Consider the following 15,105-nt stretch of genomic DNA (forward strand, 5'->3'; position numbering starts at 1 on the left):
GCTTCCGGTTTTGGGGAGCGGGGCGCAATCGCTCCGCTTTCACTTTTCCTGACCTGGGAAGCCCTGCCGAAGGTTGCGCAGGGCTACCTGCACCCCCGGGAGGCTGCAGGAGGCTTGGGCAAGTGCACCCAAGCCCCTGCAGCTCCTGGCTGTCCCCGCCCCTTAAGGGAGCAGAGGCCAGGACCCACAGGCTGGGGCGTCACGACGCCCCAGTTTGATTACCACTGCCTTAGGAAATTACATAATAGGAACAACTGCTTACTGGATCAGCTTCACATTCAAGTGGCAGTAATAGCTAAACCCAGGTTGTACTTGTCAAAAACAATTTTGGAAAACTTCCAGACATTATAACTTCCTTGTGCTCTGCAACTTTTTGACCTTAACGCCTAGAATGAAAGCATCTGCTATCCAGAGGGTTACTTAAAAAGATAGAAGCGCACCATGTAGAAGGAGGACATGGAGAGCTTCAGACAAACTTGGTCAGCAGGCCTAGGTTCCCTAACCAGGGAACTCAGTAGGTCTTATGTCTGAGATAAACACACCTAGGATTTTGTTGCATGGCAGCTAAAGCACTTGAAACTAGGGCTATAAAAAGCTGGATTTCTGAGATGTCCACTAGGTTCTGCTTCCTTCTGTGTCAGTTCTGTCCCTCTCCCTTCCCATGACAGGTGATGACTAAAATTTAAAAAAAAACTTTGTAGGCAGATAAACACCTAGATCCTTCCAGGTTAGGGATTCTTAAGAAACTGTATCTGGGAGGAAATCTACAAAGAGAGAGGTAAGAGTTTTCCCACTCCTAGGGCTTCTCCTAGGGAAGAGGGCAACAGTAAATATGGTGGCCGCCAAGGAAGAGAGGGCTCCTTTAACAGTGGTTTAGAAGAACTCCAGCAGGTTTAACTTTGCTGACTTTGCATGACAAGTTGCATCTGCCCAAAGTCCAGTGTCTTTGAAAGTAGTAATGTTTGGGGGATTCTTGTCCTCCCTTGCATTGGATCACCAACCACCTTGGAGGGTAGGGAAGAAATGGACCTAAAAGAAGAGAAGCACACAAGTAAAGAAGTGCATAGGTTAAAAACCAGTGCACTAGGCCTGTAGATGTAAAGAAAGCTGCTTGCATGAGAGCAGACATGCAAACTTTAAACAAAACAATTTGGTAACCCTGTGGAACCATCGGTGAAAGGTGGGAGATCTTCAAAACAAAAGTACAATAAACTCCTGAGGTCAAAGCTTAAGAAAAAGTCCAGTTTGTGCAGAGGGAGGGGTGATTTTTGCCAATCTCCTCTTCCCTCTGAAATCCCCTGTGCCCCCAAATTGTTCCTGAGAGTTGGGGGACTCTCAGGAACAAACTGAAAGGGAACATTGGGGCTTCAAAGGGAAGGAGAGATTGGCAAACTAGACTCATTCCACAAGTGGAAGAAGCTGATACAATTCAAAGGTGCGTAATTGCACACATTACACTTATAATGGTGAAGTTTTTATAATCTCCTGATCAATAGATGTCTTTAAGTGGAAGGAAGGGGAAAGAGGGTTTCAAAGTGTTCATACGCCTAATGGAGTGCTGCCACCAGTGCTCAGGATATGACATGCGAGGTCTTTCCAGTCTGTTGGTCACACAGGCTTTATCAGATGACACAAAAATAGGAGTGTTATTTTTTATTATTATTATTATTATTAACAGTATTTATATACCACTTTTCAACGAAAAGTTCACAAAGCGGTTTACAGAGAAAAATCAAATAACTAAATGGCTCCCTGTCCCAAAAGGGCTCACAATCTAAAAGATGCAAATGAATACCAGCAGACAGCCACTAGAACAGACAGTGCTGGGGTGAGGTGGGCCAGTTACTCTCCCCCTGCTAAAAAAAGGAGCACCCACTTGAAAAAGTGCCTCTTACCCAATTAGCCGGGGTTATTTAATAAGGTATTTCTAACCGAGATATGTTTGGAAGTAAAAACCATCTTTTTGGCATGCAAAGGTTTTCATTCCTTCTGTGCTGCTATGACTTGAACAATAACATGATTGACCCAGTGGACATATAGCCCTCCCTCTAATCTTTGGCAAAAGTTACCCAAGTATTGGTTCTACGTATATAATTAATCCAAATGAAATAGCCAGTTGCTTGTTACTCACAGAGTTGATCACTAGATGGTGATGTTGTTCTCACAATGAACTATTCAAAGAGGTCTTTTTATTGTTTTCATCAGTCACTTCTTGCAATAATTTGTGACAATGGTTCTAAAATACAGCAGGGTTAAAAACACTCTGCATTTACATGCGGCTGCAAGGCTACATCCTATACACACTCACATGGGAGTAAGCCCCATTGAACTCAATGGGGCTTACTTCTGAGTAGACCTGCATAGGATTGGACAGTAAGAGTCTTCAGCGTGCTTTGCATACATTTTCAGTACATTACAACAAACCTGCAAAGCAGGCCTGCATTATCCCCATCAGGCATATGAGAAGAAAAGTATGCCTGAGGTTGATTCTTGAGCTCCTACCAGAAGCAAAATCTGATTTCATATGTTGTTGTTTCATAAATTGGTTTCATGATTCTTGTTTTATGAGCTGCTTTGGGTCTACAGGGAAATTGCAGAATAAAGCTTTAGAAATATAAATATAGTGCTAGAAGCACGTGTGAGGATGAAAGAACCGCTTAATAACTCTCTCTAATCACCCAGGAACTACATTCTCACTTGCATCATGTTGGACAGGAATGGTGCCTCAAGACATTGTTGAAAACAACGGCCCCTGGTAGGCTTGTTTGTGCATTGGCTTGTTGTGCTTGTTCAAATGGCAAGTTCTTGTTAATTTGAAACACAGTGTAATGGGTACTTGACCTAGATTGTAAGGGAATTGATTTCCCCTTACCCCAAGTAAAGCCCCAGCCATCCTTATGGGGCTTCTCAGATCCATGGCAGTTATTTAGCTGGTGCAAATTCAGGAAGCCTGGTGAAACACCAGTCAGGCTGGGAGGGGGTTAGGATATGGCAGAGGCCTACTCCACTGATTCCGGCTCTTCCCAGTCCTGATCCGCCCATTCCACCTTTCTCCACCCAAAACACCCCCTCCCCACCTCCAAAACACCCTTCAGCCCAGTTACAGACCTGGTCCCTTTGCCACCCTGGGGTGCAGGATCGCAACATGCTGCTCCCTGCACATCACACCATCTCCCATGGACACTTACCTAGCCACATGACGTTCCTCACTGCTCCAAAAGCCTTCTGAGGCTTTTCTGATGAAAACCAGAAGTACTGTTTAAGAGTGCTCTGTAGGCTTCAGAAGGCTTTTGATGTGGCTAGGAACGCCGTGTGGGGCTTCACTTGCCCACAAAACAGCTATGACAGGCAGGCGGAGGCAGTGCAGTGGGTGGAAATGGCAGCATTGGTGCCGCCCCCACATGACCCAAGAGTGTGACACCTGGGGCTTTTACCCCCCTGCCACCCCAGGCCCACCACTGTTCCCACCATCCTCTCCCATCCCCCATGCTACCTGGAGCAACCTTACCTGTGCTGGGCAGTGCTGCTCCTGGATGTAGCATCAGCAGGCCAGTGCAGGCCATAGCTGCAAATGTGCTTTGCTGCATGTTTGCGACACTCAGAGCTGCAGCAGGGACAGCTGTGCTGGTTCAGGCCAACCTTATTATTGCTCTGTCAGTCTCTGCGCTAGTGCAAGTGGGCACATCTGTAGGATTACCATGCTTCCTTCTGGAACTACAGCCAGTTCTCAGTGAGATGCTAAACCTGTGCCTGGGTGGTATCACTTCAGACTGGAGATGGAATTCATATGACTGAAATTATTAAAAAATAGAAAATTAGGTATTAAAAAATATTAGGTGTTATATAGTGGGTCCATGCAAATAAAGGAAGGCATAGTGAGTCATAGTCCTGAGTACACTTCTGTACTGCAGCGAGTCATGGACTCTCCGCTCACAACAGGAGAGGAAACTGAACGCTTTCCACATGCGCTGCCTCCGACGCATTCTCGGCATCACCTGGCAGGACAAAGTTCCTAACAACACAGTCCTGGAACGTGCTGGAATCCCTAGCATGTATGCACTGCTGAAACAGAGACGCCTGCGTTGGCTCGGTCATGTTGTGAGAATGGATGATGGCCGGATCCCAAAGGATCTCCTCTATGGAGAACTCGTGCAAGGAAAGCGCCCTACAGGTAGACCACAGCTGCGATACAAGGACATCTGCAAGAGGGATCTGAAGGCCTTAGGAGTGGACCTCAACAAGTGGGAAACCCTGGCCTCTGAACGGCCCACTTGGAGGCAGGCTGTGCAGCATGGCCTTTCCCAGTTTGAAGAGACACTTGGCCAACAGTCTGAGGCTAAGAGGCAAAGAAGGAAGGCCCATAGCCAGGGAGACAGACCAGGGACAGACTGCACTTGCTCCCGGTGTGGAAGGGATTGTCACTCCCGGATTGGCCTTTTCAGCCACACTAGACGCTGTGCCAGAACCACCTTTCAGAGCGCAATACCATAGTCTTTCAAGACTGAAGGTTGCCAATATATATAGTGATAACAGCTCAATACATTTATTCCATCTTCAGGACAGAACCTAGCAAAGTACAAGGCAAACCCCTGGCTTTTTATAGCCTTGAACTCCACCCAGACTTCCCGTGATTGGTGCAACTGAAACCTTAACTAGAGGGCCAATAGGATGGTAGAATTTCAATCCATCACCTGATTGGCCAGTACTTACATTAACTAGAGGGCCAATCAGATGGTAGGATTTTGATCCATCACCCAATTGGCAAGCCATAAGTCTGGGCCAATCAGTTATGCAGAATTTCAATCCTGCATAACTCACATACATAACATTAGGTATTAAAAAATAGAAAATTAGAAATCATTAGAAGTGTTCTAATGATTTCTAATTTTCTATTTTTTAATACCTAATGTTATTAGGTAATACCTAATAACATTAGGTATTAAAAAATAGAAAATACCTAATAACATACCTAATACCTAACATACCTAACATACCTAATATTACCTATTAGGTAATACCTAATAACATACCTAATACCTAATACCTAATACCTAATGTTAAAGGTAGCCTAGAAAACCTTTCCCTAACGCCTAGTTTTCTTCTATGCATTGGGAATTTGTTGCATGAAAGAGTACTGTATATTATTAAATAATCATGTGAGCTCCCATATTCAGTCTGAAATAGCACAGTACTGACACAAGTTCACCACCCCACAAAAATTAGGTCTAAGGGCCCAATCCAATCCAACTTCCCAGTGCTGATGCAACCATGCCAATGGGCTCCCTTCAGCTCATGTTCACAGGTGAATGAGGATTCTAACCCAGTGTTTCTCAACATTTGTCCTCTGCAGGGTTACCAGATACCATAACTGGACATCTGATCAACCTGGTCCTCCACTTGACATGGTCCACCTATTCAAAGTATTACTGGAAGTAACTGGCAAAGGCATCATTGCCAGTTACTTCTGTGTTGGAAGGCCAAATGCCCTGCTCACTCCTGTGCTGCATCTGTCTGCTGAGCATCTTCCTTTCTTCTGCACCCCAGGGATGGAAGGCTTGTTGGGGCTAAAGTGTGTCCAGAAGTTGAGCGTCTCCCTCGCCTCCCCCCCCCCCGCTCAGGCTTGCAAAGAGGTGAGGAGGTGCCTGATTGCTGCTTGGTACTCAGGAGGAGCAGCCAAGCTGGGACTGCGATGGGATAGGGAAGTGTGGGATGGGATGGGATAGGGAAGTGTGGATAGGATTGCAGCCCAACAGCCCAATCCTGTGCATGTCTACTCAGAAGTAAGTCCCATTGGATTCAATAGGTCTTACTCCCATGTAAGTGGGGATAGGATTGCAGCCAAAGCTCCTAAGCAGCCCTAAAACCTTTTCCTCTGCCTCATCCCAGGGAGACACTTTCAGCAAAATCCTAAGCTGGTCTACTGAAAATTAAGTCCCATTATGTTCAATGGAGCTTGCTCCCAGGAAAGTATGCATAGTATCATAGCCTTTCTCCTTTCTCAACTGTGTCCTGGACAGCCACATCAATGCCTCCACCCTCCTCCCATCTGCTCCAGAGAAATCCTGGCCTGGAAAAAGGCTCCCCCCACTCCACTCTCTCCACCACACTGTGAGTCCTCACCTTGTACCTTGATCTTTTCCTCCCGCTGTTTCCCTTGGAGGTCTCTCTAGCTTAGGGTGATCAGTGGTGTAGCTAGGTCATTTGACACCCAGGGCACATAAATTTTTTCACCCCCCAAATGACAAAATAAATTTGTCAGCAGGAAGGGTGCCCACCAGGATGGGGAGTGAAATTGGGCACCACTCAGAATGGGAGCCCAGGTCTACCCAGCAGGTAAATCTGGGCACCAAGTCAGGATGGGAGCCCAAATCTACTCGTCTGGAAGAGGGTGCTCCAGGGGGCAGTCGGAATGGGAGCCCAAGTCTACCTGGTAGGTAGATCTAGGCTCCAATTCCTGATGGGAACCCAGGTCTACACACCCAGCAAACCTTGGCCACAGAGGCCACAAGTTCAATCAGAAGCCCATGTCTACCCAAGTGGTTGACTTAGGCTCTGGAGTTAAGGTAGTGCTCATGCCCCTCCAATACAAACACTGAATCCACTACTGGTATCACCCCCCCAGGGTGTCACCTTGCTATCACCTTATTGGTTCCATGAAGTGTCATAATAACATCTCGTCGGCTCTTTGAACAGTCTCATTGGTCCATTGTGAGTTAAGGAAATTGGTACTTTTTGTTACTACATAAGACAGTTGCATTTTTGTTTTTTGGCCATTACTGACAGAATGGAGACATTTCACTCCAGTTTCTTTCATTGCATTCTGCTGTAAATTACACATCAAATGATATATAACATGATGGTGTTATTCCTAACAACAGCAATTTTAACTATTTTGGTCGTTTGTGGTGTTAACCCCGAGGGTGGCACCTGGTGCTAGCCCCCTGCTAGCTACCCCACTGAATACAGTTTTAAACTTTATAATAAGTAATATAGTTTTTTTAATTAACCACATGAAATAATATACAAGTGTTTCAAGCTTTAATTTTGTTGTGTCCTACATTTTTCTTGGATGTCCTACATTTTGGGTACCTTATCCTCTTTTGTGGTTATGATATCTGGTCACCCTTCTCCTACCGCTATTTGTTGTGTAGTGTTTCTGATCTCGCTGCTGGGTGACAGGTTTCCAGGAGTCCTGCAAGTAACCTCAGCTACCATTGGCGGTACCTATACACTGGTTGAGAAAGCAGCAAGTGCTGCTAGAGCTAATCTAAATGAATTAGGGCACAATCCTAACCAGGTTTACTCAGAAGTAAGTCCTATTTTGTTCAATGGAGCTTACTCTCAGGAAAGTGTGGTTAGGACTGCAGCCTTAATGGTGTAAATCATATTCAGTCCGATGATTTACTATGCGCCCTACCTCACTGGCGACGCTCAGCATTTTTAGTCAACTTCTACACTTACGTTACAGGTTGTGTCAAAGTCACAAACACATAACATGCCGCTATCACATCATCACAGCGGCTGCTTGAAAATGATTGCCAAAAGTCCATCGCTCTCTCAGCGACCATGTGGCAGGCCTCTTCCATGTGATTGACTTAGCCCAGGCCCCGTGGTGGAAAAACAGCGCAATAGGCACAGTGGCCACTCTGGTTCAGCTGGTCATGAGAAAGACACATGAGTCACAGAAGGATCCTGTTGCCAGGGATCTACTGTGTGTCCCCACCGGAGTCCTTCGAAAAGCGCTGCTGTGTGTGCGGCGCCCAAGCACCCGCAATCCATGCGCAAGTGGAGGACAGGAGCACAGAGCGCATGGGTGTGGGTGGGTGCCTGGGTGCCCCACACAGCAGCAGCACTTTTCGAAGCAGAGAGGCTCTGGCCTAACCTCCTACTGCACGTCCCTGTGCCTGGGGCTCTCTGGTCGCCTTGGCTGTGGCCAGATCTCTCTGCCTTTGGCTCGGTGCCTCACACAGTGGCAGTGCATGTTGGTGGGTCTTTGGCGCCTCGCACACTGCGGTGAGGAGGCTCTACCCTCGCCTGCCTCCCCCTCACCGCAGTCCCTGGGACCACGTGCAATGGGTTTTAACTCAGTAACCCTGTGGGGGACCCTCTGCCTGGGACTGAGCCCTGCCGCACTCAAGGGCGTCGTTCCCCAAGGACTCCGCGGGAGGGGAGGCGGCTCTCCAGCACGCTGCCTCCTTCGTGCGTCCCCCACACGCCGCAGCGAGAGGAGTAGCCCTCCTGTTGCAGCACCACCATCTCGCCTGCAGGGGGCGCCAGGCCCCCACTTCACCCGGCGAGGGCGCTCTGCCACCCGTCCCCTCGGTGGTGGCCGCCGTTCCCCGGCTGCTCGCTCGCCCGCCCGCGAGGGGCCGCTCTGGCCGCCGTCTCGGCTGCTCCGCGAGGGAACTGCGCTGCTGCGAGCGAGGAGCCCTCCCGCCCGGCCGCCGCCATATTGGTCCCGCGCCGCAGCTACTGCGCGTTGTCCCTGCAGCGCCCACGGAGCCTGCCCGGGCGACCCAGCGGAGCAGGGAGGAGCCCTTCCCTCGCCGCGCCCCGCCCCGCCATGGCGACGAGGCCCGGCGGCTCCTGAAGGGGACCGGCCGCGCCTCAGCGGGAGCGACCGTCCCCTCCCTTCGGCTCGGCTCGGCTGCGGCCGTGTCCTCCGCACAACATGGAGGCCGTGAAGGCTTTCAACAGCGAGGTCTGTGTCGGGGCTCGGGGGTCGCCTGCGTGCGCAGGCCGAGGGAGGGGGCGGCGCGGGCCCGCTGGGGGAGGAGGGAGCTTCTTCGGGGGGAGCGCCACGGTCACTCCCGGGGAGGGCGGAGAGCCGCTCCGGCCCGCGCGAGCTGCGCGCCTCCTCCTTCCTGCCCGTCGCAGCGCTGCTCTCTCGCCCTCTTTAAATAGCGTCCGTGTCGCTGCTGCTGCCGCCGCCCCCTTCTGCCTCCCCACCCAGCCCCGTCCTGAAGAGCGCGCGTGCTGTGGCTCTCCCTCTCTCCTCTCAATGTGTGTTTCTCTCATTATGTGTGTCTCTCTCTTTCTTCTTCTCTCTATGTGTGTTTCTCTCTTAATGTGTGTTTCTCTCTTTCTCCTTCTCTGTCTGTTTCTCTCTGTGTCTCTCTCTCATTCTGTGTGTTTCTCTCTCTCTCTCTCTCTCTCTCTCTCTCTCTCTGATTCTCTCCTCCTGTGTGTGTGTTTCTCTGTCTGATTCTCTGTTTCTCTCCTCCTGTATGTGTTTCTCTCTTTCTTTGTGTGTATGTGTGTGTGTTTTGCTGTAGCCAAACACTAAATCCCCCCCCCCACCTTTGCTTCATAGTTTGTGTGTTTGGGATCACAAGACACCAACACTGCATATGGTGGAAGAGACCTATAAGACTACATCTCTGCTTATTATTATTATTATTAAAGCAACAGCATCATCACACGCACATCCCTCTGCTCACTAGGATATCTAATGAAGTTGTTGTTGTTATTATTATTAACAGTATTTATCTACTGCTTTTCAGCAAAAAGTCCACAAAGCAGTTTACAGAGAAAATCAAATAACCAAAGTCATATTTATGCAGTATTCCAAATAGGGAGGGATTTGGTCAACTTGTAGCAGGAATCATTAGCTGTTTATAAAAGCTACATTACTATTAGCAAAGAAGACTTGGGCTGCAATCCTATTCAACTTCACCTGGAAGTAGGCCCCATTATAGGTAGTGTACCTTATTTGTGCACATTACAGCCCAATCATATGCACATCTACTCAGAAGAAAGCCCCTTTGTCTCCAGTGGGGCCTACTCCTAGAAAAGTGTGCATAGTATTGCAGCCTTAGTTTTCCAAGAATTTGGTCATCTTGTAGCAGGAGTCATTAGTTATTCATAAAAGCTACATTGCTAACAGCAAATAAAACTTGGGATGCAATCCTATTCACATTCACCTGGAAGTAGGCCCCATTATAGGTAGTGTACCTGAGTATACTGACTAGACTAATGTAGGATTGCTAATTCAGTACTTTCTTGTGTGACCTGTAGAATTTAACTCTATTTGTTTTCTTTGGAAAAAAATATTTAGTACAGGAAGAAAGGAATTGTAGGTCACTCAGAACCTACTTGGCTAGTTTTATTTGAATAAAGTAATTTGCTTTCATTTTGAAACCGTGTATATGGCAGTCCTACTGTATAGCACAGGGGTGTCCAATATAAGGCCTACTAGTTGAATGCCCACTGGTCGAATGCAGCCTCCAGAAGCAATATATCTCCCCCCCCCCCATTATAGTTGGGTTCTTCCGGCATGAGAATTGGGCTCTCTCATTTCATGGAAATATGAACAAGATTTGCACATTTTCCTCTTCTATCATTTGCAATTAATCAGTTTCTGTGTGAGAACAAGGTGTTTATTTCTGGCCATCTGCTTAATGAAGTCATTTTCTGCTTAATAATGTCACTTCTGGCCCTCAGCAGCACCATGAATACGAACTTCAGCCCTCTGTATGAACTAAGTTTTATATCCCTGATATAGCATATAGGAATGTGATTTGATACTCTTTGAAAAGTGATTCATTTTTCTTTCATTTACACTGAAAGGAAGGACCAAACACATTGTTGCTCTTTAGCAAGGGGTTAGGTTACAATTTAGCAAAATATTTAATTTCTAATCTAGTAGAGTTACACCTTTAAAAATCAACATGCAGAGTTACTTGACAATACTATCTATATCTATAGTTATGGCATTATTACATACTATATTTCTGACTGCAGTCCTGTGGACAGTCACTTGGTAGTAAGCCCAATTAAATTTGTTGGGATTTATTTCTGAGGAAACATGGATGGCAGAAAGCTGCAGTTTGGTTATACTTACATGAAAATAAGTTGAGATTTTCAGAAAACATCACTGTAAACATAGAGGTTGGCAGAGGATAGAAATTAAATATTTATTTATTTAAATAATTTATATCCTGCCTTTCCCATGTTGAAGCAAATGTCCAAGGCATGTTAGAAAATTCCCTAATCACTGCTTACAAACAGTGAGTAAAATCATTAATGAAAAAAAAATCAAACCATTGGGGAGGCTGAAACTGTTTGATCCGCAGAGAGGCAACAGAACCAAGCAATATTACAGAGGGCAGACATCAACCCATCACCCAAATGCCAAATAAAACAGGAAATGTTTTGAGTCCTTGCTGAAAAACCACGAGGGTGGGGTAGTTCTTCATTCTCTAGGTAGGGAGTTTCATAATTGTGGTGCCAATATAGTAAAGGCTTGCCCTTGTGTCACTTATAGTTCTATCTTGGGACAAAGGCAGTGTTGTAGGAGAGCCTTGTAAGTTGTAGGAATTGGTTTTCATCTCATTTTTTACATTTCATAATTTCCATAGTTGTTAAGGAAAGGAGAGTATCATTAAGTTGTGGCTACAAACTAAGCTACGAATCAAGAAGTCTCTGGTTTGAATCTCATCTAGATTGAAAATTCACTAGGCAGCAAGTGACATTCTCTGTTTTAGCCCCCTTCCCCTTTGCAAAACCTACCTTACAGGACATACAACAGCTGTCACTCTTCTTGTGTCAAACTCCCTTATCAGGCAAATAATATAAAAGGGGCATATTTTTTTGCCATAGAGCAAGAAGTGAAAGTATCAAATCTTTTAATAGAAGTTACAAACTGGTTAACTACCAAGCACTGAAAAAAATTATATAAAACTGGGATTCCACAAATCTGTGTTTAGCTGTTATGTTTCTAATTTTGTCATTCATACATTGCCCCTAAGCATTTTTCCTGCCCTTATTTTTTTCTGGACCCCTCCCAGAGCCTGTATTTCTTACCTGACAACATTGTACCTGTTTTCTACGGTACCTGCAGGTTAAGTAACTGTGCTCTGCCTTATCCCCCCTGTCTTGCACAGGGAGAATGGAGACTGAGAGAAGGCTGTACCTTTTGTTGCAGGTTCCTGTCGCTTGGTGAAAATAAAAGATAATCCCAGAATGGTTTTATGACAAAGCAGCAGGCACTCTTTCACATTCTGTTTTTGAGCAAGTCTTCCAGTTGCTGATCTGCTTTCGGTGATGGTGTTGGCTTTACCAAAAGCAGTGTGTGTGAGAGTGTTGCATGGTGCTTTATCTTGGCAGGTGCCCTTTCTTTTAGGAAATGGGGTTCACCCAGGAAGCCTGCACTTCATTATAGAGACCTGTAAAATGACTGACAGCCCAATCCTGAGCTGCATGAGGCTGCAGCAGCACCAAAAAGACTGCCGCTGTATCTGCCACGCTCTAGGCAGCCCCCAGCAGCTCCTTGGGAGAAGGGGACTTTTGTCCCCTTTCCCCGGGTAAAGTGAGTAGTGGTGAGCCCGACACAGAGCTTCGCTCCCTCCCTCCCCCGGTGAGCCCACTGGTCCCACCTCCCTCCCCCGGCAAGCCTCATCCCCATCCTCTCCCCACTCCCCCTATCCTGGAGCACCTCCTCCCCCAAGGCCCCCACTTACCTCTGCTGCTCTGTAGTCCATGCGACTACCTGGCGCTAGCCCAGCAATCACCCAGCACTAGGGCCCGCAAACATGCCTTACAGCACGTTTGCAACAGTGTGCACCGGCGGTAAACCTGCGCACGCTGTTCAAGATTGGGCAGTGATTCTCCCCCTTGTATCCTTGTATTGGAGCTTCTGAAATTCCAAATCTTGAAATTGTGATGGGTAGGACCCTAGAAAATCCTTCACTACCTTACGCCCAGTGGTTCCCAAACTTATCCTGGTCATGGTGCCCTGTGGAGGTGCTGCTGCACTGGGGGAGGATAAGATGGCCGCCCACTGGGAGAGAATGAGGTGGGCAGATTGTCCCTTAGAGCAGGAATGTCAAACTCATCTCATACAGAGAGGGTGGAAATTAGCATTCATGGTGCCTGCTGAAGACCAGAAGTTGCATCATTTGACAGATAGTGACATCATTAAGCAGATGACCAGCAATAAGCATTTTGTTCTCACATAGCAACTAATTAGCTGCAAATGACAGAAAAAATGCACAAATCTTGTTTATAATTTCAAGATATGAGGGAGCCCAATTATAACAGAGGTTGGAAAAATTGCTTCCAGGGTCCACATTCAGCCTGCGGGCCTTACATTTGACACCTCTGCCTTAGAGCTAGAGCTCCATGCTGGATCTTATGAGATATTATGCAGTGCAGGAACTGTTTACAGTAATATTGTGCCAAAATAAAGGGAACCTTGTGGAAGACTAGGAAAAGAGCAGTTCTCCAAGTTGTAGAATGATTATTATTTTGATGAAATGGTTTAACTGAAACTGGAAATTGTTTAAAGAGAGAAAGAAGCTGTAAAGGAGTAGGGATGTGTTTAGGGGAAGGAACCAACAGCAGTGAAGCTATGCTATGTCTGACACACAAAGGTTTTTCAGCTCCTAGATTATGGTTCCCTTTTGACATGTTGCTAGATAAAGTTTCTAGCTGCTTATAAGTTTTTTTAAAATGCACAGACAGTTTCACATCAATACCTCCTACGTCTTGCTTTATAATCAAGCAGAGGCTACGTTTTCCATGAGATTTTTTACCTTTTCCCAAATTACTCTATCCATTAGTGCTGGATAGCTGTCTCCAACATACACACCTCTGCAAACTAAACAGATTCCTCTTATTTTTTGTGCATGAAAATAATCGAACATGATTACTGCAGATACTTGCCTATAAGTTGATCCCACAGATAAGTTGAGGGCAGGTTTTGAGCCAACAATCATGGAATTTTCTATGACCCTCAGATAAGTCGGGGGTTAAACTTAGGGGGGTGTCTGACTATAGTTTTGTCTGATTTTACTCGAGGCCAGATCCTGAAAAATAACCCACCACTAATTGTTACTTAAGAACTATATTCTCTAATTTATTAAAAACATAGTAAAAGATACATTTTTATTCTTTTTAAATTCTGGTCTTCTTCACCTTTTTGTAAGCCCTATCAGAGTAAGTGCACTGTAAACAACATACCACTAAAACAGTGGTTCCCAACCTGGTATTCATGTACTCCCAGGGACACTCAACAGGAGCTTTAGGGGTACTTGAAAAAGAATGGAATAACGGTAGAAAAAGGCAGGTCATGCTCCAGAATGCCTTGCAAGACAGGAATGCCTTGCAAGGATCAGCAAGGGAAGTAGCTAGTTGACTGTGAAAGCCCCACCAATAGCTAGTTTTTGGCCATCAATTCATGTATGGACCAGTGATTGAAAACCAGCACAGTAAAAAAGCTGAAACATAATATGGGAAGTGATCAATCACCCAGAATTTCTCAGCACACTTCTGGTGCAAAACAGTGCAAAGGCAGAGTCTTCTGTTCCTCAAACAAATAAAAAGAGAAAACACTGTGATAAATACATGAAGTCTGGGCCTTCATAGAGAGGAGATGAGGGCTTGTATTATTAATTACAAACATTTTGCTAATATGAAGGGTACAATTTATAGAAATGGGCTGCCAAGGGATATGCAAGTTGGGAACCACTGCAGGGAGAACCATGAATCAAATCCACCTTTAAGGTGTCTGGTGCGTTAATCCAGAAGCTCTACGTACAACATACAACCCATAACACATAACGGAGTGTGCAATTCAATTCACAGCAGAGAGATACAGCTGCATATATTTGCAACCCTTTTTACTCAGAAGTAGACCTACTGTTTTCCATGGGTGTTGTTTTTTTTAAGTAAGGGTGCATTGAATTGTAGCCTGCTTCAAATGGAAAGGAGGATTCCCATCCTGGTGTTTTGAAAAACAAACCTGCTTTGCAAGCATTTGCCAAGCAAAACCAGGCTGCAGCAGAAGGAAGGAGAATAAAAGGTTAACAAATTGCTTCTAAGGAGCTGCCTGCTGCTTGAGAAACATGGCGCCTGTTGCTTGAGAAACTTTTAAGAGTTGAAAGGCTTTGCCCTCCGATTGACCCGGAGATAAGGTGAAGTGATAATTTGAGCTTGATTACTTGGCAAAAATTTCACGTACTATAGGCGAGTATCTACGGTAAGTTGGCACTGTAAGATTGCTTGCAATAACTACCTGAAGAAAATAATGCAGGAAATTCATGAGTACATCATGAGTTCTTCAACATCATGAGTACTTGGATAGTATTTCTCCTCAACTGGAAA

At 46.0% G+C, this 15,105-nt stretch overlaps 1 protein-coding gene across 4 annotated transcripts in view; it reads left to right on the forward strand.

Annotated features, from left to right (window-relative positions):
* Positions 1–8,437: 8,437 nt before the first annotated feature.
* Positions 8,438–15,105, forward strand: part of SCAF8 (SR-related CTD associated factor 8) — a 106,468-nt gene continuing 99,800 nt past the window's right edge. For all 4 annotated transcript variants that reach the window (XM_066615825.1, XM_066615835.1, XM_066615817.1 and 1 more), the window contains exon 1: positions 8,438–8,701. In XM_066615825.1, coding sequence (XP_066471922.1) covers positions 8,672–8,701 — 30 coding nt within the window. In that variant the 5' untranslated portion in view covers positions 8,438–8,671. The remainder of the gene's footprint in view (positions 8,702–15,105) is intronic.

Source organism: Tiliqua scincoides, chromosome 1 (genome assembly GCF_035046505.1).
Source record: "Tiliqua scincoides isolate rTilSci1 chromosome 1, rTilSci1.hap2, whole genome shotgun sequence".
NCBI lineage: Eukaryota > Metazoa > Chordata > Lepidosauria > Squamata > Scincidae > Tiliqua > Tiliqua scincoides.